This window comes from Peromyscus eremicus, chromosome 2 (assembly GCF_949786415.1).
Source record: "Peromyscus eremicus chromosome 2, PerEre_H2_v1, whole genome shotgun sequence".
Lineage (NCBI taxonomy): Eukaryota > Metazoa > Chordata > Mammalia > Rodentia > Cricetidae > Peromyscus > Peromyscus eremicus.
Genome location: NC_081417.1, coordinates 34,181,788 through 34,209,076, shown reverse-complemented (window position 1 = coordinate 34,209,076; position 27,289 = coordinate 34,181,788). Strand labels below are relative to the sequence as shown.

General features: G+C 39.5%; 1 protein-coding gene across 1 annotated transcript in view; it reads right to left on the bottom strand.

Annotated features, from left to right (window-relative positions):
• Stau2 (staufen double-stranded RNA binding protein 2) overlaps positions 1 to 27,289 on the bottom strand; it is a 281,392-nt gene that overhangs the window by 147,235 nt on the left and 106,868 nt on the right. The window contains exons 8-11 of the mRNA XM_059253987.1: positions 24,575 to 24,787; positions 17,405 to 17,542; positions 10,434 to 10,565; positions 5,287 to 5,347 (exon numbers count right to left, since the gene is read on the bottom strand). Of these exons, the coding sequence (XP_059109970.1) occupies positions 5,287 to 5,347; positions 10,434 to 10,565; positions 17,405 to 17,542; positions 24,575 to 24,787 (544 nt within the window). The remainder of the gene's footprint in view (positions 1 to 5,286; positions 5,348 to 10,433; positions 10,566 to 17,404; positions 17,543 to 24,574; positions 24,788 to 27,289) is intronic.

Here is a 27,289-nt window from a genome sequence, read left to right as displayed (position 1 = left end):
TTCGCGTGATATACCTGATTTAAGAATCTTAAGAATCTGTGGTTTCTGGCTGGCTGGCTGAAAAATCAGCTGTGACTAACAAGAGACCAGCATTATGGAGGCAAAACCTGTGAATTATTTCCTTAGGGCCAACACACACAAGCTGCGGTCCAGTGGAGGACCAAGACTGCATCTCAAACTGGAAGCAGAACCTGGTCATGTGTAAGAGTCTCCCAGATGGTACTGGTTTTGAGAGCATGAAAGGGCAACAGAGAGCAGCTGAGGCTTGGTGCTGTGTAAGGCCAGGGGAAACCATGGGTGAAAGGGCAGCCTCAGTTGCTATGGAGACCCCAGTATGCTGGAGATGGCAGACTTTGGAATGAACACCAAGAATTGCAGCAGGTACAGAATAGAGCCACTTTGAGCCCATGAGACAAGCTGAGTGTGCCAGCATTGGACAGGCAGAGCTACCCAAGCCCTCTGGAGTGCAGAAGGTCATGAATGAGCACCAGACTTTGAATTCTAGGCTTTTTACACTGCTACATTTTGTTTTTGCTTTGATCTAATTGTAACAGTGCCCTGGGCTGGTGGTTCTGGACTGCATAAGGAAACAGGAGACATAGAGAGCAAGCCAGTAAACTGTGCCTTCCCATGGCTTCTATTCTGCTCCTGCCTCAAGCTCCTGTCTTGGCTGCCTTCAATGATGGACTGTCATCTGTAATTAAATGAACCCTTTTCCCCTCCAGGTTGGTTTGTGTCAGTGTTTTATCACAGCAAGGAGAATCAAGCTGTGACATGGGGAGAGGGGAGGAATCTGAAGGAAGGGGATGAGGAGAGGTTTGATCAAAATACATTAATATACCATGTATGAAATCCTTGAACAACAAACTTAAAAAAAATAGTACTGGAAGCCCTAGTCAGACCAATCAGTAAAGAAAAAGTAATGAAACTAAACAGAAGACGCAAAGTGGTGTGTTTCCAAATAGTAAAACTTTACATTAAAAAAAAAAAAAGTATAAAGACTATGAAAAAGAAAGAGAGAAACACAGGGTCCTCAACAGTGCACACAGTGAGGAGCCAGCTGGCTGTCCACCATGGAGTCACTGGAATGGTGTGGCCGTCTGGCTCCAGGATGTACAGGATTTAATCCGACGTGTAGATGACACAAGCGACTGGTAACCCCGTTAAGACAGCGAAAGGCCAGTCAGAACTGGATCCTGTGCCAAAGGCCCACTCTGGTCACCTCTGACAAACTAAGAAGACCTACACGCCTCTCAGAGATGAAGAAAACTGTTCTAAAGGTTAACAGAAAATGTGAAAAAATGACTCAAAATAATCTTTTAGTGGGTGGATATGGCATATTCCAGAGAACACCTTTGAGCTTAGTCCAATTTTGAATTAAGCCTGAGTTCACCTTTAAGAAACAATGAACCTGTTTTTAAGTAAAACCCTGTATTAATAAGAAACATGGAATGTGAGCACAAAAAGATATTATCAACTGAACTATATCTAAATATTTTACAAAGTTTTCCATGGGCCATCAGTAGATCTTTAAAATGCATGAGCTTTTTAAGGCTTTGTTAGCCATTCATCTGTAAAAACCCAGCTTTTTATGTGTGTGCCAAGCATAAAATTGCCCTATGCTAAATTTAACACAAATTTCACATTACAGAGTAATGTGTTCTTGTACTTCAATGTAATTATGACAGCGATTCAAAGGTTAAAAACACACTTAGAACAGTCTACCTTCTGATAAAGTTTAGTAAATGAAGAAAGCCTGAGGAACATACAAAAATTAGGTCCACATTTTCAAGCTTCAGGCAATCAAGCCAAGAAAATAAACGGAGGAACCAGGCTATGTAATCACAATCCCTTGTAAAATCATTTAAACTATTTCTTAGTTGTAATTGTTAGCAGTTTCTTATGACTGTAATCTTAAAAAAAAAAAATCTCCCACCACAAAAATTAAATGCATATGTACATTAACATTTTTTGTCTACTTATAGTTAGGTGCCAGTGTGCCAGATTAAAATTTCCTTTTTCCAATTCTGCACTCTCTATTAATTCTAGTACATTTGGTTCCCAGTTAATTTTGTATTATTTTTCTGAATAATGGTTGGCTAGAAATTGAAGTAATGAAGAGTTTGAGAAGGAAAATAGTGAAGAGAGCCATTTAGTGTTTTTGCAAAGCAACACTACTTCTTTTAGATGCTATTCAGTGCTGCTAATCACTTGACTGTTACATAATTAAGATTCCCAACTTTACACAGTGGCACACATAAATAACACTTAGCAAACACAGTAGTAAGATGTAAGCAGAGTTGCTTAAGGCTAGATGGTGTGTCAGCACTGGCCACCTCTGTCTTCTCATGGCCTTCTGGCCTTCATGCTCACACCTTCTCCTGAAGAATGCTAACATTGAGTATAGGTCACTTATAGCAAGAACTTAAGTAGACAAGAAGTCAGTCAAAACATTACCATAATAACTGAACTTAAACTAATTTTTAGGAATTGATTTGTTGCCCGGGTGATTAATCCTGAGCAGAGACTTTTTGCTAATATGTTTAAGTAGCTTTCATTGGCTCTAGGCCGATTAGAGGTGCCAATCAGAGGCAAGAAGCAATCCTGTGCAGAGCTGGGCCACATTTAGTCACTACAGTAACCTAGTCTGACCATCAGTGTTCAAGTCTTTAGATCAGCCTCCTTACCAGTGTCTCACAGTTGGGAAGAGGTGAAAAAACACTCATTTCAAATCTCAATTTGAACCATAATAACCAAAGAAGGGCCGGGCAGTGGTGGTGCATGCCTTTAATCTCAGCACTCGGGAGGCAGAGACAGGCGGATCTCTGTGAGTTCGAGGCCAGCCTGGGCTACCAAGTGAGTTCCAGAAAAGGCGCAAAGCTACACAGAGAAACCCTGTCTCGAAAAAAAAAAAAATAACCAAAGAAGGTCCTAAAGATTCAATACTTCAGCTTTAGGAAGGCTTCAAATACTTCTATCATTTCTAGTTTTATGCATAAAACAAAAATGATTTGCATGCCTATACATTTCTGACCACTTAAACTCATTGGTCTCTTTGTGGTAGCTCTACCTATACTTGCAAAGGAGGTACAATAACCCTCAGCAAATTAAAATAAATAAAGCTAGGGGCTGAAGAGATGGCTCAGCAGTTAAAAGCACATGCTGTTCTTGCAGATGACTCAAGTTGGGGACCCAGTAACCACATCAGTTAGTTATGAAACACCTGCAACTCCACGTCCAGGAGATCCAATGTCCTATTCTAGCTTCACAGGCACCCACACATGCACGGCATTTACTCACAGAGATGCACACATACACATAAATTCTAAAAAATGATCTTTATAAAAATAAGTAAAATAAAATAAAAAAATTACGTAATTCTAAGGGCCAAAATATCAACCTAATGAATGCAGATTGCAGGTCACCTACAGTGTGCTCTCATATTTAAGGGGTCAGATTAATAAATGTATGTCTTCCATATTCAAATACATTATGTCCACATTCTTTAAAAACTAAGCAGTGCCAAACGTAACTTTCAAAAATAAACTATATATTCTTTGGCCAGAATGTGCATGCAAAAAATATCTGATAAAAGCATAAGAATGGGGTTTCTGACCAATGTAAACAGCATTATATCCTCTCGGCAAAAGAAAGGGAAAGGTATGAAAACCAACATTCATTACAAGGTTACTAACAGGTGCTGTGTGCTAAGTGCTTTACATTAAACTATAATCAATTTAATGGTCCATATATCCCCTTCCCAAGTAATTGCAAGCAAATAAATCCAAACACCAAAGGAATAAAGCAGAAACACTAAGCATCCTGAACTGATCAAACTTCTCCCAGGGCTACATGCTCAGTCCACATGTATCATTCCCATGTATATATATAGTCCAAGGTTTACCTGTCCGGTAATTTAAATTGTTCCCAGAAAAGTAACCCAGGAATATTATTATCTCACTAAAATATTACTTAAAGGAGGTTATTTTTGATAGTCCAAGAATTCAATTCTATGACCATGGTTTCTTAAGAATCATTTCTGATTTCCTCTCATCAAAAGATGAACTGCCAATATCAAAGACTACAGACCCTTCATTATGACAATGTGCAGATTTAAGCTTTATTAGTGTTCAGATGAAAGAGGGTTAAAAAGGAGATAAGACTGAGCAGTGCTCTGATTCACTGATTTACAGTGAAAAACCAGATGCCTTTCAGAGGCGTGTTTGGAGGGATGTTGGTAATCTAGTCTAGGCATGGTGCATGCTAGGCAAGTGCTCTTCCACTGAGCAGTGTTTTCATCGTGGGATACTGGAGAAAAATGTCTAGGGGTTGGAGAGATAACTCCGTGGTTAAGAGCACTGGCTGCTCTTCCTGGGGATGCTGCTTTGATTCGCAGCCCTCATGTGGCAGCTCACAACTGCTTATAATGCCAGTTCCAGGGGATCTGATATTGTCATCTTGCCTCTGTGAACACCACCCATGCACAAGGTACACAGAAATACATGCAGGCAAAACCCATACACATAAAATGAAAATAAATAAATCTTTAAAAAACGTTTAGGGAAAAATAACTGTCCGCACAATAAAAAAGTATCTGAGTCATATACCCTTGAAAATAGTTAAGGTGATTTTTAAGTGTCTGACTATCAGGGGGAACAAAGTTGTGAAATTTCATACTTATAATCTAATACTAGCTTAATAACCTTAATAAAACATTAAAAATTCTGAGAGTTCAACAAAATGTAAAAATGTGTGTTGCAATGCTAAATGCAAACAGCGCAACAATTTTATTTATACTATAAGCAGTATAAATAAGGTATATAATTATATATGTAATGTATACATATTATATACACCACGAATAAAAAGCATAAACAAGGTCTGGGGCCAAAGCTCAGCGATAGAATGCTTGCCTACCACGCACTAAGCTCTGGGTTCAAAAAAAGAAAGAAAAATTCATATTATAAATATATAAAAATTGCTTTATACCTAAGAAATTGGAACTGTTAAAAACTAAGAGATAACTGATTTTTAGATTTTTTTTTATTATTTGTAAGAATATTATTTAAATAAGAATGACAACTTTTAAAATGTTATCACCATGTAGATTAATGGATCTAAGTGTTCATCTTTAGTTTTCCAGTTATTCACCAGTTTCAGGACAGCAAACATTTGTGACTCTCTTATTCCTCCCACAATGCTTAGCGCTGCACCTATGGCCTACACAGAACCCGTCAGGACCAGTAATGATCACCAATTACATAGAACACAGAAATAAGAACTTACTGTTATTTGTTGGTTCTGAAAACCCAGCCTTCGGACCACTCCATCCTTTGTTTTCCCCTGTCTGAAAGATTAAATCAACTGTTGAAATCTATAGAATCAGGCATATTAAAACAATGTTGACTGACCACTTTGGCAAGGCCAAAAATCTCTGCCATGGCTATTGTCACCCGAAGTGACAGCTACAGGAGTAACTAGTGTGGACAGGACACTGTCCCCTTTCTACATAGGAGTCTACTTCTAGTGTGCTTGCTGCTTCTGACTTGCTTCAGTTTTCAAGCATAAGTTTTTAAGTCTATATGGCATCAAGAGAACTTGTCATATATAACATGTATTACATAGAAAATGGTCAGTAATTTTTACAAAGGAATGTCTCCATCTATTCTAAAATCAAAATAAAAACAGAAATGTTATTGTGTACATTCTGGAAAAACCTTTACTAAGTATCACCAAAATATAATTGTACCAAATAATCAGTCAACATTATTTTACAGAATTTTTCATCTCTTTCATTATACATCTTAAGGTGGCTGGGAAACATGCTGGCAAAGACAAAAACAAAAACAAACCAGGAAACTAAGAACCATGACAAATGGGTTGACACTGTTACCAAAACTAGCAGTGTCACATAAACCAGGAAGCAGATCGCTCCTCCTTTATTTCTTTATCTTCTTAAATTTTCTGTTGTCTCCACATTTACCCCGAGGAATTTGTTGTGGAATATTACGTTAACTATGTAGAGATGTGCTACATTTGTTTACGTTGCAGAATATTACTTTAACAATGTAAAGATGTGTTGCTGTTTCATCTTGCCTGCCTAAGGCACCTGATTGGTCTAATAAAAAGCTGAACAGCCAACAGCTAGGCACTGGAGGGACAGGTGGGGCTGGCAGGCAGAGAGAATAAATAGGAGAGGAATCTGTGCTCGAGAGGAGAGAAAAAGAGATGAGAGAACGAGGGAGGAAAGGAGAGAGCCAGCCAGGCAGTCACCAGACACACAGAGAAAGCAGGAAAGGAGGACATACAGAATGAAAGAAAGGTAAAAAGCCCCGAGGCAAAACGAAGATGAAGAGAAACATAACAGTTATGTTATAAGAGTTAGTGGGACAAGCATAAGATAAGGCTGAGCATTCATAATTAATAATAATTCTCCATGTCATGATTTGGGAGCTGGTTGGCAGCTCAAAAGAGAGCCTGCTACAAGATCACTGCTGTAACCTTTGACTACAAAATTCTAACACAATCTTTGCAAAACAGAAATTACTGTCCAATAAAGTAGTCCAACAGTATTAACCACCACCAATTCTAACATTTAAGACAAGATATATTGGGTAATGAGCTAATTGTTTTGTATGAATATAGATGACCTCATTCTACCTCACAAAATCTGATGTGGTGTTATTACCATTTTGCCTTCTAAAGATACAAACCAAAGTGTATGAGGTTGTACACCTAATAGGCAGTTTTCCTAAGTCAAGAAAAAGAGAGTAACTATACTTTAAGGTTGTTTTCTTTTCTTTTTTTTTTTTGTCTTTTTCTTTTCTTTTGTAATGTTGTTTTTGTTTTATTTTATGTGAAGCACCAGATATTCAACCACTGAATACAGGGCCTTATGTACATGCGAGGCAAGCATTCTAACCACTGGGCTACCTCGATGGTCCACTAATAGCTTTTTATGTAGAAAAGAATTAGAATCCAATGAAAAGGGACTATAAATATGATGAATATGTGTGAACTGTGCAATTAAGAAAGGAAGGAAACGCCAAGATGAACAGCAGAGTTTGGAAGAACCACCTAGGGCTGGAGAAACAGCTCAGTGGCTAAACACCTCTGCTCTCCCAGAAGACACACTGGGTCAAAAGCTGGTACTGCACAATACACTCCACCTCCCATCTGACCGCTCTTCAGACTACCGCCTGGTGCACAGGTCGTTCTCTAGCTCCTTCTGCAGCTGTTCTTTCCTTCTGTGTCCACCATACGTATTCTCTATACTTGAATCTTAACAAATACACACGAAAATACCCCTGGATCTTCCTCTCGGTGTCTCGCATCAGTTTCTTTGCTCAGATCCTCCACAGCTGAACAGCTCCGCTTGCTCCCTTGCTGCTCTCCCTTTCAGCCTCTCAGCTCCAATCCACTCTCTGTACTTCTGAATTACTTTTTATGAACATAACTAGATTAGGCTTCAGTCTTAAGTGAACAATTCTTTAAGCCCTTTTCCATCCAAACAGTGACTGACGACCTCCCTCTCTCCTTGTAATATGATCAAAACACCTCATTCCCAACACTTAATGGCTGAGTTGCTTGAGAGTAACGACCAGGTTTCGGTCCACTTGTTATCTTCAGTTACAAGTGTCTGGCACTTAGTAGGTGTGAGTGGGAGGGTTAGTTTCATATGTCAAGTTGTCTGAGCCAGAGTTCAGGTATTTAGTAAAACATTAGTCGATGTATTTCTGAGAATGTTTGGGATGAGATGTTCATTTAAATTGGGAGCCTTTAGGTAAAGCATATTACCCTCCGAAATATGGAGGCACATGCAATCAGCTGATGGTATCAACGAAACAAAAGGCTGATTTCCCTCAGAAGGAATTCTCCAGCAGACTGTATGGAATGAAGTGGGACTGCTTCCCAAGTCTCCAGCCTGCTAGGCCTTCCCATAGAGCACAAACACACACATACACATGCACATATGCATGCATACATGCACACACGCACACATATGCATGTGTCCACATGCACACATCCTGCTGGTTCTGTTTCTCTGGAGAACACTTGCTAATATAGGAGGTATGCAAAAAATAAATTAAAAGGCTTCTCAAGGGAAATACTGTTTTGTTTTTCACTTAACTTACAAATAAATGTCTCTACAGTGGCTTATTTTGATATATTTTTATAAGTACTCATTGGTTTTAAGTCAATATAAATGTGCTAAATTAAAACAACATATACGGCCGGGCGGTGGTGGCGCACGCCTTTAGTCCCAGCACTTGGGAGGCAGAGGCAGGCGGATCTCAGTGAGTTCGAGGCCAGCCTGGTCTCCAAAGCGAGTTCCAGGAAAGGCGCAAAGCTACACAGAGAAACCTTGTCTCGGAAAACCAAACCAAAACAAAACAAACAAAAACAACCAACATATACGTAATCTAAGATCTAGTGAGATGCAAACATGTTATGTTTTGTATTACAAATACTTTTTAAAGGAGAGAAAGCATTGACTAGCCAAGCTAAATAAAACAAAACAACGACAACAGAATTGAAAGCTCTATCACATAAACAAATGAATTTTTTAATCATTGAAATGAATCACAGCGGCTTTAAGTAAAGCACAGCTGACTGTGTCTGGGATTACCATTTCATAATTGCTTACTACAGCTAGCACAGTGGAGACCCTGGCAACAAAAGTAGCTACCACAGTTAGTTAATCTTCCATTCTATTGGGCATGATAAATTTAATTCAGTAGTTATATACATCTCGATTGGCTTTGAAAATTATAAATTTATAAACTCAAGTTTCAGTTGCTTTTGGGATACTATCTTACAAGGACTCCAACGTACAGTATGGCTCGTTAAGAAAGGGAATGGCTCAGTTGCCTTTGGCCTGCTGGCTATGGGTGAGATAGGACCTCTGTTGGTCTTTTCTGTGTCGAACACACAGATTGCAAGCCCAGTGCCACTTTGAGATCTTTGGCAGCAGTTAACTCTGAAGCTCACACACGATTGAGCCTGTATGATAATGAGTATTCAGAGACAGGTAACGCCTGGGGGGCACTCACCAACCTAAGACAGAGCACCTGTGGGGCCTGGGCAGGCGTCTCTATGATGGGTAAGGTGACCTGCTGATATCCCACGCAACCCAAGTCAGAAGCTCATTATTTAATAAAAGGGGGACCTGAAAGTCCCTGGCCCCCGTTTTGGGTTACTGTTGCCTTGCTTGTGGATCTTGACCTTGATATCCTCCCTATGCTAATTCCCTGCCAGGTTCCACCCTCCTGAATGCTTAAGGGAAGTTCCTTGTCTGTGTATCCTGAATAATGGGTGTTAACAGCTTAGATGCAAGATTGTAAAACATCTGTAGCAAACTTCTGCCCTCCGGGGTTCTCCCATTGTGCTGTAAGCCTGTATTTAAGACCTCTTCCCTCCTTCAATAAATGACATTCGGCATTTAAAATTTATATATATATTTGAATGAATACTGCGAATGTAATCTATGAATACCACAAATGTGATTGATATCATGAGTGTAATTAATGAATATCATGAGTGTAAATTAAAAAATAAAAATAAAAAAAAAAGAAAAGAAAAGCACAGCTGAACGTTCATGGGAAGATGTCTTGTTTCTCTCTCTAAGCTTAAGGAGTGTCCCTACAGAAACTAAGGCAGGCCCTCACCAAAACAGAGTCCTGTGAGAAAGGACTGCTCAAAGGGAAATTACTTTTAGAAAGGTAACAGTAAACCTGCTTTGTTGTAAATTTTTGCATAAACAAAATGCTTAATAGAAATAAGTCCTATATAAGTGTAGATAACAAAATAGCAATCAAAATGAAAATTGCTTCAATTCTCTCCACCTTCTTCTCTGCTATGCCCTGAATCCAGGCCTCTCTCCAACATAGGCAGGTGCTAATGACGTCATTAGCTGCTGCAGAAGAAACAGAGGACTAGGAACATGTCTTTGGGAGAAAAAGTAAATACTCTCTCAGTTTACCTTTAAATTTAAAATAAACAGAAAATAAACAAATAAAACCAGTTTATAGAGAACCTGTCTAATATAATCACTGCCCTAAGGACTAAGCCAAAATTTTTATTTCCAATGTTTCCAGCTGTATTCCCAAAACAAAGACTAACAGCTCCTGCTCTTAAAAGGCACAAACACAGACAAAAGTAAGTGACAGGCAAACAGGCAATAAGTTAGACGGTATTATACTGCTATGAACTACCATACAAAAATGTTAGTAATTCTAATTCTAGACTTACTACTGGCTAACACTACATCTTCCCCATACGTGGATGGTATTTTCTAGCAGCAAAATCTCACATAGAATCTTGCCTCATAAAAATTAAAAGTCAAGTCAACTTTGAAAGCAGATGAGATCAGAATATGTTAATCCCTTTAATGTTCAGACAGGAGGCACACATACATTAATGTCCATTCTTACCTTGTCGAGCTGATCCTGAAGGCTAGTGGATGCTTTATAGCCAAGCTGTAACAGCATTGCTTCTGCAGCATTTTTTTTGGCTATCTTTTTATTAGGTCCTGTTCCAGTAGCAACTTCATTGCCCACCTTGACCTATAGAGGTTACAGAAATTAATTAGTTGTATTAGCAAACAGGATGCATAAGACTAAAAAAGAAAAAAAAAAGAAAGATAGTTCAAAATAAAATAGAAAGATAAAATCTCACTCATGTAATTTTAATATACAAGTGAAACTACACGTAGAAATTCTGGTGGTTATCTCAGGATGGCATTCTTCTAGGACTTTTACTTCCTCATACATTTCTGTATTGTTTGATTTTTTAAACCTTACTCATTTAAGCAAATAAAAAAGAAAGTTCACATCAACATAGTATTTGTTCTAACTACATGTTGTACTCTTTATTCCCAGTAAGAAACTGAGAAAGTGGAAATTCATGTTGGTGTCATTTAAACTAATGTCCAAAGTTTATATGAGTTTATATTATGGCTGGAGACACTGCTCAGTGGTAGAATATTTGCCCAATACATACAGGGTTCTAGGTTCAATATCCAATATGGAAACATATCATATTAAACAGTTCCTAAAGAAAATTAATATAAGGCTGAGTATAATACTATGGTGCAGAAAAAGACTTCCAAGTGAATCTTGGAGCTAAGAAATTCAACTTTCTGATTTCCCCTGTACAGAAGATGCTGTACATTATTTAACAACTTCCTGACCTTCAAACTCCTCATCAATACAGCAGGAATACCAACAACTATGTCTCAGTGTTGCTTTGGAAATTAAGAGAATCTATGTCATTCATAACTGCTTAGTGAACAGCAAACTGCCTGTTACCTTTTGTAAGCAATTTAAACAGAATGTGTGCAAACACACACACACACACACACACACACACACACACACACACACACATTTAAATATATGTGAGCCATCTTATACACATATTTTCTGAGTTGAGTAAGACTGTTTTAGAGAGGCATGTGCTAAGAGAAGTAAAATCTTAAAAATTAAATTGAAAAGTTTAACTATAAGGAGGAGTTTACAAAATGACATTAAAATATTGCTGCTCTTACAGAGGATTCAGGTTAGGTTCACCAACACCCAACATGGTGGCCCACAACTATAACATCCCAGGGATGTGGTGCCCTCTTCTTGCCTCTGCAGGCAAAACACATTATACATACAAAATACAAATTATAAATAAATCTTTAAAAGAGAAAATACTAATAAATAGAACCACGTGTCATGCTTATAGGTTACAGGAAACAGTCCTACAGTGATTCATGTGTCGATGCATCTATAAATTCACTGAATTCCTATCAAAATCTCACATGTATTTCACACAAGTTGACAAGCTGATTCTAGAGTCTCTACAGTAGAGCGAAGTGCTAAGAACAGGCATGGTTCTGTGGGAATAGAAAGGCACAGCACCTCTTTGCTCATCTGAATTTTTATATAACTACCATAAGAAAAGGGCAGATAAATTTGAGTTTATTAAATTACTTTTGGTCTTAAAAAGATACTACTAGATATAAAGCAAAGAACAATCAGACTGCAACCACAGAACCAAGGAGGCTACATAGCAGGGGGGACCCTAGGATGAGTGTGGCTTACAATAAGTTTTGGTTTTACTCAATCACTGGGCAATGAAACATTTCACTATTAGGATAAGAATTTGTACTGTATCAAACTGATAATAGAAAAAAAAACTTGCAAAGGGGGTTACTCAGGACAGGGCTAGAGTCTTATTATTATTAATCATAATAATATGATTAAATATAAAACGGTTAATGTAGTTAGATAATTAATATTATTAATAATAAATGGCTTGTTTTCATGATTACAAAAAAAAACAAAAACAAAAAAAGAAAGAAGACCCAGCTTCATTAGAGACTGATGGGGGGGGGGTCCAGTCCATTGTGAGTGGTGTCACCCCCGGGCTGGCAGTCCTGGGTTCTATAAGAAAGCAGGCTGAGCAGCAAATGAGGAACAAGCCAGTAAGCAGCTCCCCTCCATGGCCTCTGCCTCAGCTCCTGCCTCCAGGTTCCTGTCCTGTGTGAGTTCCTGTCCTGACTTCCTTCAATGATGAACAGTGATTTGGAAGCATAAGCCAAATAAACCCTTTCCTCCTCCACCCCCCCCCAAAAAAAGAAAATGGAAAGGAGGGAGTCTATGGCTCAGTGTTAGTTAAGCACTGGCTACGCATGAGGACCTGCATTCGGATCCCACAGAACCCACATAGGGTGTGCACACAGAGTATGGTGACTCTCCTGGGATCCCAGCCTTGAAAGCAGAAGGCCAAGAAGGTATTCCTAGAACAAACTGGGTAATGAAGAGCCACAGAAGCAAATTCTGGGTTTAACTGGGAGACCCCGCCTTATTGAATAAGGTAGAAGAGAGAGAGTGAGGATACGTCCTGACATCAACCTCAGGTCTATATACACACAAATGCCTCGCTCTCGTTCTCTCTCTCTCTCTCTCTCTCTCTCTCTCTCTCTCTCTCTCTCTCTCTCTCTCTGTCTCTGTCTCTCTGTCTCTGTCTGTCTGTCTGTCTGTCTCTCTCTCTCTGTCTGTCTCTCCTTCTCTCTGTATATATATATGTGTGTGTGTGTGTGTGTGTGTGTAAAACCTCCTGCTACCCCAACATATATAAGAAAAAGTAAAATTATAACACAGGGAAATATGAAATGGTTCCCATGCAGGGGCTTCCTTCAGAATTGATCCCTATGAATTCACGTTCTTAAAAGCTACTAGAAAGTAAACAAGAGACCCCAACACATAATCCATGTCTGATAAGTTGGGTTATGTTATCAGATGTCACTTTGCTTAAAATAAAAATATTTTAAAAAATAAAGCTCCATAGGTGAGGGACTGGAAGGAGAAAAGGGAGAGGAAACTGGCTGAGATATAAAATAAACAAACAAATAAATAAATTTATTTAAAATAAAATAGAAGAGGGCATGGTAAAAAAATAAAAAAATAAAACTCCAACAGTTTCATGCCACTTCCACAACATTTCCCTGACAATCAACTGGGTGTTAGCAATGACCGCACATACGCACAAGTAAATGGTTTCCAGGTGGACTGCGGGGTCATTTTCATTCTATTTTGTGGGTCTGGTTCTTGTCTAAAACCCTAACAGCAGTTGTTCTTCCTATTCTAGAACATACAGATTCCTGTCTGGCTTCCACAGTTGAGTATAATTAGCTATTTATATTTTCAGTTTTATTTAAGCTACAATTTCCATCACTACGTTTAAGCTTTAGTAAATCAATCACTTTTAAGAAGCAGGATTAACAACACAAAGGCAACAAACTAGAACCTTACACATAAATATGCAAACGATATAGTACAGGAATGTACTCCGAGGAATTTTAGTCGACAGCCTGAATGACAGTTGTAGCACATGAATCTACAGATGTTCACTGCAGGGCTGCTGCGTCCGACTATCACAAACGCACTGCAAAGGTGGAGAGTGTGGAAAAGACCACTGCTTTTCTCCCAAGTGAGAAGGTCCAGCTGACGCCAGGTGCAGCTTCTGTGGACTGCACTGGGAAGCAGGGACGCTCACGGCAGTTCCTTGAAGCAGCATGAACTCACAGTCCCTGCCTATCGGTGTTGGCCTGACCCTGACCTCAACACAGCCCTAAGGAAGATGTGTTCTCACCCTCAGCTAGTCCCTTCTAATACCTGCTGTTTTTCTCGGGCTTGGCCTGTTCCCAGATGCACCAGCCCTTACTCTGTTCTGGAACAACTGTTGGTGAGAAGATAGGCCAGCTGCGTCAAAAGCCTCCTCCGCTTCTCTGGGGGTCAAAAGGCTCACCAGAGTAAACAGAAACTTTCATCTGCGTTCACACGCTACACACACCTCACTGGACGTCCTTCCAGTTTCCCTGCCCCAACCCCACATCTCATCTCTGCAGGCCTGATGCCTTTAGACCCAGGCTCCTGCCTCTGGACTTGACTGCAATGCTGGTCCTATCCTGGCACCAACTGCTCATTGTGTCTTCCAGCTTTCCACCTGACCTATCCCTATCTTTTCTAAAGACTTGGTTCCTTCCTAACAGGTGTTTCCCAGACTCACTGTCCCTCCTCACCCAACCGTTTGTAAGCAGGTAATTCAACAGTCTGAGCTGTTATCCCAGAGTAACCCAGTGCTGAAAGGCCACACCGCTGAGTGACTCTCACTCCTTGCTACCAAATGCAATGGTCACTCAAAGAACCTCTTGATTATAAAAATAAAAATGCACATGAGTCATCTTCCCACAGAGCTCACAGATGGTATAAGATTACAAGTAAGATTTTACATTAAAATATTAATGTCTGAGCAAAGCAGCTCTCTACTATGCTGCAGATATAAGATGGTCAGATTTTTGTCTTTAATCATTTATATGAGCTCAACCCTCAACGATAACTAAGAAATATAAAAGTTCAGAAATAGCATTGAAAATTTCATTATCTTTCACTGAGACTGAAGAAATTTGCTTTATATATTTTTTAATAACTTGGAGATCTTAATCAAAAAAGTGTAAAAGTTAGTATGATTCATGATAATACAGTATATTCATATGTAATTTAGTTATTATTTTCTGTTTGAAAATTAAAACCTCTCTCCAAAACAAATGAAAAGAGTTTTTGTTCCTCAGATTCATCAGCCCTTGTATACAAAAAGAAACTTACTCTGAAAAGCTATACATGGTGGCATATGCCTGAAATCCAGAGGACAAGGAGTTCAAAGTCATCCTTGGCTACATGGTGAGTTCAGGGCCAGCTTAGGCTACATGAGTCTCTGTCACAACAATACTCCTACCCTAAAGGAATAAATTTGCTTTGGAACTAACTATCCCAATAATGTCATCGAAAATTTTCTTTTCTTATTCAGTAATCAACACAAGTAACCTGTATTCATTTTGTAACACAGAAACTCAGTTTAGGGAGCTATAATAGATAAAAATGAGCACACTATTTCCAGCTATCTTTCTTCTACGTTGAATTATACCATGATAACACTGTTTAATGAGTTGATACAAAAGCCCTTTCTTTAATAAGGTTGTTATAATACTGCGATGACTCTACTGGAGTGTCTAGGGTGAGGGCGGCACGATCTGAATCCAGTGGGAAAGCATGTAGAAGCATAGCCAAATGTCCCTGTTTGACTCAATGTGTATGACTACCATAAAATGGGAGCTAGCCAAAGATACTCTGACCTCCTCTCTCAAAGTGGGTATTCAATACACTCCACGGAAAAGGAACTGTAACACAACCCAAAGCAGATTATATCCAAATACGTGTCTGTAGTTTCAACCTTTGGTATTTACAAAACAGATCCTTGAGTTCTTAAGAGCTAAGAATGTAACAGCCAAAACATTAATACATTCTACTTAGCGAAAATGCTAGGGCAGCCTCTGAGTCCTAATGATACCTAGACACTGTGCATTTATGAACCACAGGAAAATTCCTAACTTTGAACTTGAGGTTTCCAGCAGTCTGACAGGAAAGCAACAACTACATAGTAAATGTTTATTATAGCCCCAGTATTTATCAATACTTGGTATCATATACATACAGAAGTGCAAAACTTAGCTATGTGTAGGTAATTAATTAATACAAAGTTCCATATTTGGATGTTGAGATATCTGATATACAGCCAACACTTAGTATATAGTTGTTGATTTTATCTGTATTGTATGAAAAGTAAGATCCTTGAGTTTGACCATAAGTTTCTCTCACAACAGAAAAATTTTATGTTCAAACACAACAAAGAAAATTTAAGTACACACTGGTTATTAGATTCTTCTAATGAATATTACTGTAAGAAAAAATATTATAATTTTCAGAGCAATGCACTAGGTTAAGTCTAAAACAACAAGGTTAGAAGTTAGCTTTAAAATTTCTATAGAGGCATAAAGACATCAAGAGGAAAGTGAGAAGTCACAGCTGAATCCAGTGTGGCCAAGATCTTACTTGCTGTATGGGGTCCAGGATACTATTTTCTTCCCACTTTTCAATATCCTTTTAAAGATGTATTTTATTTTTAAGTGTGTGTATGTGTGTGTGCACGTGCATCTGTACTTGTCTCTGTGTATGTATATGACTACAAGTGTAGGCGCTCAAAGAGACCAGGGGTGTCTGAGAACCCCCACCTGGGTCCTGGGGCTGGAGTTAGAGGCAGTCATGAACTGCCTGTTGCGATGTTATGAATGATCTGATGGAGTGTTAGGAGCTGAACTCGGGTCCCCTACAAGAGGAGTACACACTCTTAACCACTTAGCCAGTTCACCAGCCCTGGGTGTGCTTCTTAATACAAAATCAGAACCAAGGTTGCTCCAAGCGTATGGCTTGAACTGACGAACACAGAAGCATCCGGCCAGGCTTGAAAAGAACAGGGCAATTTGGGTATTTGACCTCACTCCTAGCTCATACCGAGCAACCAGTCTTCAAGTTTCTTGGCTGCAAAATAGTTAGATCTCTCCCTCAGTCCCCACCAGGGTCAGCTGGCCAGGCCAGACGTTCTAATTTTCCAGAGAGCTCCATAACCTTATGCCCTTGGCCCATTTCCATCCCCTACATCTACCCTTCTTATTTTGTTTCTAATGCCCTTTGTCTCCGAACATAACAGTTAGTCACCCTGGCTGTAAAAGGCAACATGAAAAGTTACAAGACAGGCATTAAATGATAAACTGTGGTAAATAACCCATGTGAACTCACAGGCCCTTCCAAATCTCAGGCTGTCTATCTAACACGTCCTTGACACCAGCAAGTTTCCAAGTTGATAGGTGAGCCTAAAAAGAATGAACACTCTACAGTGTAAACAGAGTTGCACATCCTTCCAAGGCCCAGCCTGACTTCACCACATCACTGTGCCCCCCTGGGAATGCCTCAGATTTTTCATTGATTTCAGAAACACTGACTATGAAGGCTGAAAATACCTGCATCACAAACTCGCGACGTCGAGGCATTCCTCGTTCTGAAAGTAAAACGTAATCAGGCTCCTTCTCCTTTCTGGCCTGCTGGATTTGGGCCAGGCGGCTGATGGGGTTCATTCCTTGACCATACTCAGGTCCAGCCTAAGAAAATAATTTAGGAAAAATTTCAGCATCTTGATTGCAAAACTTATTAGACCATGGAGAAAGCAGCGGTTCTCTACTGCATCCCTAGCCCACCAAAACTGACTGAAAGGGATAAATCAGAGTCATTGAGAAGATTTGCAACAGAACTTTGTAAAATGGACCCAACATTTAGGCTTCCGTGGGATTGGGGTTCAGAGACAACAGAAATAAGCTGGATTGCTTATGCTTTAAACCTGGGTGATCTCTTCAGGGTGCGAGGGTCACTCACAAATAGCAATAGAAAAAAGAACAGAACAGAGTAAGACATGAACTGTGAGCAGATACTTGCAACATGTAACTTTAAAAAGATGGATCCAGGCTCCAAAACATACTTTTAGAAACTCCTTAAAAAAAAAAATTAAGAAAAAGAAGACAGGTGCATCACAAGAATGAAAATGGAAAGAAAGACCAATCAGCTTCATTAGAACTTGGCAAATGCATACGAAAACCACGGTAAAGTATGAATATAACCCATCTGCCTGGGAAACTCGAGAAGTACAACAGCCCCAACGGGTAAAAAGGTGTGCTGGCTAGTTTTATGTCAAGTGACGCAAGCTCAAGTCATCTGAGAGGAGGGAACTCAATAGAGAAAATGCCTCCACAAAGTCTGGCCGTAGGCAAGCCTGGAGGGCATTTTCTTAATTAGTGATTGATGTGGGAGGGCCCAGCCCATTGCAGCTGGTGGTCCTGGGTTTTATAAGAAAGCAGCTGGAGCAAGCCATGATGAACAAGCAGAAAGCAGCACCTCTCCATGGCCTCTGCATCAGCTCCTGCCTCCAGGTTCCTGGCCTGCTTGAGTCCTGTCCTGACTTCCTTTGATGATGAACTGTGATATGGAAGCGTAAGCTGAATAAGCCCTTGCCTCCCCAAGTTGCTTTTGATCATGGTGTTTCATCACAGCAATAGCAACCCTCACTAAGGCAGGAGAGGAATGAAAGAAGCTTGCAGCAGACGGGAGGAGAGCAGAAGGCGGTAGCTTACTATGTTGCCAGGCTGGCCTTGAACTCCTGAACTGAAAATAGTCCTGAGGAGCCCAGACTATGAAGTACATTGTTACCTGACTGACAAGAAGCACAGTAGGAGGGATGGGAGCGCTAGAGAAATGTTTAGGTGAGGGATCAACAGGATCTGATGATTTACTGGACACAAGGATAAAAAGAAATCTCAGTGTCAGATGGTCGGTGCTGCCAGCCACTAGATGGAGAAAGATGTACCAGGGAACATGATAAACTCTGGACAGTGAATTTGAGGTGCCTGTGAATTGTTAAGCAACAATGTGGAGCACATGGTGTAGACCACAGAAGCACACTGGGAAATCATTTCTCTAAAGGCTGAACTGAACCACTAGGTGTAATGGAGAAACTAAGAAAAGAGTAAAGGACTACAAACCTCAGAGCCAGTGAGGTGGCTCAGTGGGTAAGGCACCTGCTGCACAAGCTGGAGGCCCTGAGTTCGGTCACGAGAACCCACGGCGGAGAAAGAAAGAATGGAATCCTCCAATGTCCTCTGCCCTCCACATACGTGCACACACAAACACAAAATAAGTAAGTCTTTTAAAAAGACACAAACCTCACAAGTGCACTTGTTAGGCTGGACATGAGAGCGCAATGGAGATGGTCAGCTGTTGATAAAGTCTACCACAGCCAAAACTACAGGTCAAATAAGTTAGAAAGGGTCACTTGCAAAGTGTAAGTGATCAGACTAGAGAAATGGGGAGGGGGTTAAATAAAAAAGGAGGGAAAGGTAAAATAACAGTAAGACTGTCTAAACAAGTTGTAAGGAACCATACTATTAACTACAACAAAAACTGTGATAAATGTAAGTCTGTGTATAAATGGAATTTAATGTCGGAGGGATCTATAAAGTCTCACTAACATGGCTGCCTAAACATGAACTGAACACAAACAACATGCCAAAGTAGATGGGAAAAGACCACGAGGCCTCAACCCTATCTAAAGAAGTACAGGCACCTAAGGAAGGCTGAGGCTGGGAGAAACATTCTTCCCCGGGGAAGAGTGGACCAACTGGTTACCCAATGCCAAGTGGCCAGCCCTGAAGCTACACACATGCAAGTAACATTATACAGACTGAGGAGGTTAGATTTAGGAGAAAACACACACACACACACACACATACACACACACACACACACACACACACACACATATATGTGTGTGTATGTATATATACACATGCATATGTGTATGTATATGCATGTGGCAACAATTAATGAAAAAAGAGGCCATGAATTTAAAAGAGAACAAGAAGGGTATAAGGGAGTGTACGGAGAGAGGAAGAAGGGAGGAAGAAATGGTATAATTATATTATAATCTCAAAAAGAAAAGAAAAGGCTTTGGGAAAGAGAGATGATGAAAATGCCAAGTACAGACCATACCGAAGAAGCCTCAGTGAGCTCCTAAGGAAAAAGTGAAGAAGCAGCTGGGGCACTTAGAGTTGCCACCACACGTGGAGACACTCACATCAATCTGTGCTTCCCACAGGAGGCTGCCTGTAATGTCCTTAGACCTGTTGCCTCCCGGCTCTTCTAAGGACGTCTCTATGTCTCAAAGAAACAACCACTGATATGGATTTTAGTGACAATGAACCATACGCATTAATAAAAAAAGGTAAAGGTAGGAATTTGAGAACATTATTAGTGGCTTGATTTCTTTTTTGAGATTACTATGCCCATGACAGTTAAGTTATTATTAGCTATCAAGTCTAGATTATCCTAAACACCAGTAAGGTGTCCTTATAAAAACTAGGTCCAGAAAATTTATCTCCAGTATTGGGAAGCCTCCTTTGAAACCTTATCTTAAAGAAGACATATTAAAAACAGATAAGAACCCAAAGAGATCATCTGATAAACTGTACATGTTAAGAGGGTGACTCCATAAACCATCTTTAAATCCAAAAGGAGTTCACAATTAACCAGTTTCTTTTTTTTTTTTTTTATTTACTTATATGTACACAGTGTTCTGTTTGCATGTATCCCTGAAGGCCAGAAGAGGGAGCCAGATCTCATTACAGATGGCTGTGAGCCACCATATGGGTGCTGGGAATTGAACTCAGGACCTCTGGAAGAACCGCCAGTGTTCTTAACCTCTGAGCCATCTCTCCAGCCCCCAATTAACCAGTTTCTAATCGACACTGTACGTAGAAATAACTCGATCTGAAACCTGACTCTGGGGTGGAAACATGTGTTCCTCAAACACAAATGGCCTCCCCTGTATGACAGCATGATACATCACAGAAACGTTAGGGATAATGAGACAATGTGATGGTTTTTATTATTTTAAGTAAAATGAAGGTAACTCATCACAGATCTTCTTTACTTCTTCTGAAAAAAAGGAGTCATACATCCCAGATGAGTAAAATATATAAAGACATGAGGAAAATAATAAAAACTCAAGATAGTATTCCAAATAAATCAATTTATTGGCCTACAATATAATTATATTTAAAGTCATCTAGATTCCAGCTCATTATAAGAACTTCCTTTCTCAAAATAGCAGCCTACATTTCAGAAAATCTCCAGGTTTTATTTTACATAAGACAGATATAGCACAAGTAATTCCAAGTGTGATGTATGCAAGGAAGAATGCAGGGTGGTTATCCAGTCTAAGTAAGAGGCTCAGAGAACATTCCAGAATAACATGTTTTTAAATATGTTAAAGGCACTGTTGCCCCTATCCCTAGGATCTGGAAGATAACATTCTAACAACTGTTTTTCAGTGGCTATAGCTAACACAGGAATTAGATTTATATATCATTTTAGAAATGTATGTATCTTTATCTAGCTTAACAGCTTAATATTCTTAGTTTATTACAACTGACCTGAGTTTAATGGATACTGTGATCAATGTTATGTGACCATTTTGATATAAAGCACTGTTCTGTCATAGAAAAGCTAGAGACTATACTAGGAATTTTTTTTTTGATAGATCATGTGACTAGACAGCGTCAGATAATAGGCCATCTTAATATTTGAGTAATTATTGTATCAGTAACTTAAAAATATTTCATAATTAATAATGCATTCTGTGCAGTGCTTCAGCAAAGACAATCTTACAAAGCAAGAACAAATATTATCCACACTTGATTAGAAACATGTCACAATTTGCTTAGGCCAGGAAGTCACCCTCAAAACGGACTGCAAAGGCTGCACTCATAACAGCTACACCTTGCTCTTGGCTGGGTGCACCCAGAACCACCGTGGCTCATGATCAGTGATCCATATGCCATTTGTTTTTCCCATTTATCTCTACCTTACGTAACACACAGAATGCACACCTCACATTTTCTTCTCAGTGAAACAAACTCAGTTTTCATAAAAAAAAGAACAGGTTGTTGCTTATTGTTGTATAATATATGTATTTTCAAATAAAGCAGAGACACAAAGGTGAAAACCCCGTAAGAATATACAAAGTGTACCCCTGCACAATTCAAACAACAGAAACTCATCAATGATTATTAATTATCTGTAGTCCTTGATTCAAACATGCATGTGCCTGTGTGTGACAAGTTAGGAACGGAAATAGTAGCAGTCGGAGGCTTTCTCTAGCAGTAGAGAACTGTCATCTACACTGAGCATTTGACACTGTCTGTCTGTACTAAACGCTACGTTATACACTCTCAACTCTGCCCTTTTTTTTTTTTTTAGCTTTTTAATGTAAATCAAAGATGACCCAATAAAAGAGTTGGTTACAACACCTTAAAAAGCTGTCTGTTCTGCATTCTTCCTTGGCAAGTTTGGGGAATGAATGGAAACAAAACAAATGCATTGATCTCAGAGGTCTACCCTGAAGAGTAAGCATGGCACACACAGCATGGGACAGAGTCAGTTTTCCTGTGATACGTCTGTCATCCTGCTGCGTTATTACAAGATTATTGTCCTGTCCTGTACAGTTCATGACATCTGAAAAAGTGACAGTACAGCAGTGCTAGCCATGCTCCTCCTCATCCTGCTGCTGCTGCTGCTGCTGCTGCTGCTGCTGCTGCTGCTGCTGCTGCTGCTGCTACAAAACATGGGATCAGAGCAGTTCCAGCTACTCCACAAGATGGCCAAATAGAAATGAGCAAACTTTCTGAGCATGCTTTGTAAAGCCTTACTTAGAAAATGAGGAACAGTGGCTGGGAGATAGCTCAGAAGAGAAAACGCTTGCTGCCCATTGTTGTGGGATATTCCTTTACACGGTGTGAAGATGTGTCACTGTGACTGTTTTAAAAAAGAGCTGAAGGGCCATGAGCTAGGCAGGAAGAAAGAGGTTAAGTGGGACTTCTGGGGACAGCGAGCTCTGTGAAGAAGAGAGGCAGAGTCGCCAGCAAGATGTTGAGGAAGTAGGATGGGCACTACAGAGTAAAGGTAAATGAGCCACGTAAAAGAATGTAGATAAAAAGATAAGGTTAATTTAAGTTATAAGAGCTAATGGGACAAGCCTAAGCTAAGGCCAAGCTTTCATAATTAATAATAAGTCTCCTGTGGTGATATTTTATTTGTGCACCCCAATAAAGCTTATCTGGGGATCAGAGGAAAAAGCCAGCCACTATAATAAACACAGAAGTCAGGCAATGGTAGCACACACCTTTAATCCTAGCATTTGGGAGGCAGAGATCCGTCTGGATCTCTGTGGAAACAAAGCCAGGCGTGGTGGAACATGCCTTTAATCCCAGTGCTAGTTAACCATAGAGGTCTGGAGATCTGGACAGACAGACAGGAAGTGATAGAGCTGGGCGGAAAAAAGAAGTGATGAAGCTAGGCAGAAAGAGGAAGTAAGATGGCAGGGCACAGAAAGGTATATAGGAGTGAGTATAGAGGAAGCAGCTCTCTCTGGAGGCTGAGGAGTTGGCAAGGTGAGGTTGGCTGTAGCTTGTTCTATCCTTCTAATCTCTTCAGTTTTCACCCCAATATCTGGCTCCAGGGTTTTTTTTTTATTAATAAGACCATTTAGCAATTCGTGTTATAGTCTCCATGTCATTTTTTTGTGAGCTGGCAGCCCAAAAAGAAAAATCTGTTTACAGTCCATGTATGTGGACCACAGTGGTCCCTGGCACACACAAAAATACCTAGTAGCATGGTAGCCTGTCTATAATCCCCGTATGTAATGGCAGAGATTGAGTATTCCCCAAAGCAGGATGGCTAGCTGAATTGGTGAACTCTGGGTTTAACTGAGAATCTCTGCCTCAAAAATAAATGGAGAATAATCAAGGAAGATACCCAATGTTGACCTCAGGCCTGAACACAAACACACACATACACACACACACACACACACACACACACACACACTAAAATAAAATAAAATGAGGGATAATGTCATCTACTTTACATGGTCATGATGAGAATTATACTAAAGGGGACACAAATGGATGCTAAGAAACAAAAATACATAAAGGAATAAAATTATCATTAGTTTATGGTCACATGTTTTACATCTTGATTTAGAACAGGATACAGGAAAGAAAAGAAGGTGGGGTAGAAGCAAGGACAGACAGAGGGGGACAGAAAGGAGGGGGAAAAAAAGACTGAAGTTATTCCCCACTCCCCCTGCACTGGTTCAGGGATCTGTCCTAAGAAACCTGTCACTGGTCACACGTTACTTAACGATGGAGATGCATTCTGAGAAAATGTCATTACATGATTTTTGTTTTTATGTAAACATCACAGTGTACTTACACAAACCTAGATGATATAGTCTTCTACACATTTAGACTTTGTGATGTAACAACTGTTCCTAGGCTATAAACCTTTATGGCATATTACTAGAAACTTAAGGCAACTCTAACTCAGTGGTGTTTACAATATTTAAACTATATAAATACATGTAAACATAGACAAGTATAATAAAAATGCTATAATTTTCCTGCTCCCTTATGACTGTATAGGACAAAAACCATACATGTGATCTATTTTGACCAAAAATACCATATTGTGGCCCATCACTACAGTAATTAAGTGAAAGAAATGGGTATTCACAAGTATATGCTTACCTTTACTATTGTTTTAGGACGTTTTTTAAAAAATAGTTTTGGCTTCTCTACCACAGGAAGAGGTGGGAGTTTTTTAAGCTCCTGTAAGACAGTGGTTGCTGCACGCTTCTTGGACAGTTTTTTACTATTTCCCTCTCCTTCTGCAGAAAATTCTCCCACTGACACCCGGGTAACAAAACTCTTCATATGTGGTGGTCCACTTTCTTTAATAACCTATTAAATGCAAGTAGAATATCAATCAACACACCAGCATTTGTGTTTAACAGCATGAATCTTTCTTAATAGTCTCTCCAACTAATCTGAAGAACTATTTGAAAATTACAGTATCTTTTTAAGATAGCTATTCTAAAGTCTGATATCAGCAATGTTCATGTAAAAGATTTCTGATTCTTAATTTACCAAAGGTGAAAGAAATCTTCACAAGCATGTCATTTACAGTCAGTTATGGTTCCCCATATCTTACAGAACACAAAACTAAGAGCGTAGAGCATGCCATATTAGCTATGATTCCAAACTAGATAAGCCATCTAGAGTGAAAATAACATCATAACATATATATCTAATGTTGTCCTCTATAAGGGTAAAACACCAGAGGTCAAAAATGATGTCTTATCATTTAGAAGATGAAGTCTTATCATATAATAGCCCATTTTATAGTACCACATATATGACTATGATTCTATAAGATCATAATGGAGCAGAAAGATTGTATAGCATTTTAGTAAAATAAGGAATTAGCTGTGAGTATACTTTCCAAGTAACTTAAGTTTACTAATTTAGACACCAACTGCTCATTTTTGCCGTTCTGAGGTACATGCTTATTAATTATAAAAGTAGTTTACTGGGCTGGGGAGACGGCCTAGTCAGGAAGGGTGCCTGCTGTGCAAGCACGAGGACCCGGGTTCGGATCTCTAGCATCCATGTAAAGCCAGGCACCGCTGCACACATCTGTAAATCCAACACTGAGTGAGCGAACACAGGCAGATCTCTGGCACTCACTGGCCAGCCAGCCAAGTCAAGCTCTGGTTTCAGTGAAAGATCTTTGCCCAAAAATTAAGGTAGAGGAAGGTCCCTGGCTCATTTCTGAGTTTTGGCTCCACCCCTTCCTCTGGCCTAAAAGGCATAGAATGATTTATGCCATGCCAACCTCTAGGTTGGGAACATGGGTGCATGTGCACACACACAGGCATCACACATACAGGAAAATGGCGTACTGACTCAATGGGGATACTGGATGTTTAACCTTTTGTTGCTCACATTAGATCATCAGTGTGTGAACATCAATACTCTACGCCATAACATAGAGATGTGCAAAGGATTTCTATGACTTATAAAATTGCCTTTCTATTCATTTTAGTCTTTAAAAGACCCCACACTACAATGAGTTTTGGGTATGTGTTGAACACTTTTGGTTGGTTTCACAAGTTTTCCAGTGATTTCATGTTGGAATCAGTCTGTTGTGGAGGCCCAAATTACTCAAGGTCAGAGAATCTGAGCTTGCTTTACCCAGCAGGGCTGCATAAGGGGATGATTTGACCACGGGCATGGTTACCAGGTGTTTGGAAGGGTCTACACTCGGATGTATCTAGCAAGGGGGAGGTCTTTTGCCTCATCCCTTGACATTGTTATAAAAAGCCCTTTTGAATAAAGTTCTGGCCCTTTGGGTATTGACCCAGGTACTCCCAAAGCTGTCCTGTTTTTCTGTCTTTCTTCTCGTTGGCTAGGCCTATCATTCTATCTGATATTTTCTTATCCCTCTCTCCTCAAGAATACCCAGAGTAAAGTGAGGGCACATCCCCACAGTCTGTCAAGTACTTTTTCTTCCTAATTTAGCTACTGTCAATCTGCTACAGGCCAAGAAGCCAGGTAATATGACTTGTCAGAGTTGTGTTCCAGAAGAAAGCAGTATGTCAGTTCAGTGCTCCTGTCAATAAGCGCAATCCCCAGAAGGTAAATGTTGTAAACCTGAAGGAGAATTCTCTCCACAGTTTGAGCTTATTTCCTCATTCCTGCCTACTTTCCAAATATGAGCTTCAAAGTTAGTCATTTCTTAAATGGAAGGCATTACAAAATTATTTTTAAAGTTTTTCTCTTTTTAAAAAATTTCATACACTTTTATAAATGTTTTGTTTGTACACATTTCATTGTAGAAATCTATATCATTTCTCTTTAGTGATTTGTCAGTTGATGTTAAGAAATATTCTGGCCAAGCAGTGGTGGCGCACGCCTTTAATGCCAGCACTCGGGAGGCAGAGCCAGGTGGATCTCTGTGAGTTCGAGGCCAGCCTGGGCTACCAAGTGAGTTCCAGGAAAGGCGCAAAACTACACAGAGAAACCCTGTCTTGAAAAAAAAAAAAAGAAATATTCTGGAACTAGTTTTGTCCTAGAGTTACGTATTTAGCACGTGGCAAGGTCCTAGGTATGATTTTTCTAGCATCTTCCCCAAAACAAGTCAAACATGTTTTGACCTCCATAAAGTTAAAAGGAATTGGATATTAGCATAGGATCACTAAACACTAACTTGACCCACACCTTGAATTAAATAGGATTAAAAATTAATGATAAATAAAACACCAAATCCTATATATTAACAGAAATTATGATCAGAAAACAAATTTTATGGTCAAAACTGAAATGTCATATATAAAAAATAGCCTAGTACAGAAAAGACAAGAAGACCCACAATATTCATAACATTACAATAATTTCTATTTC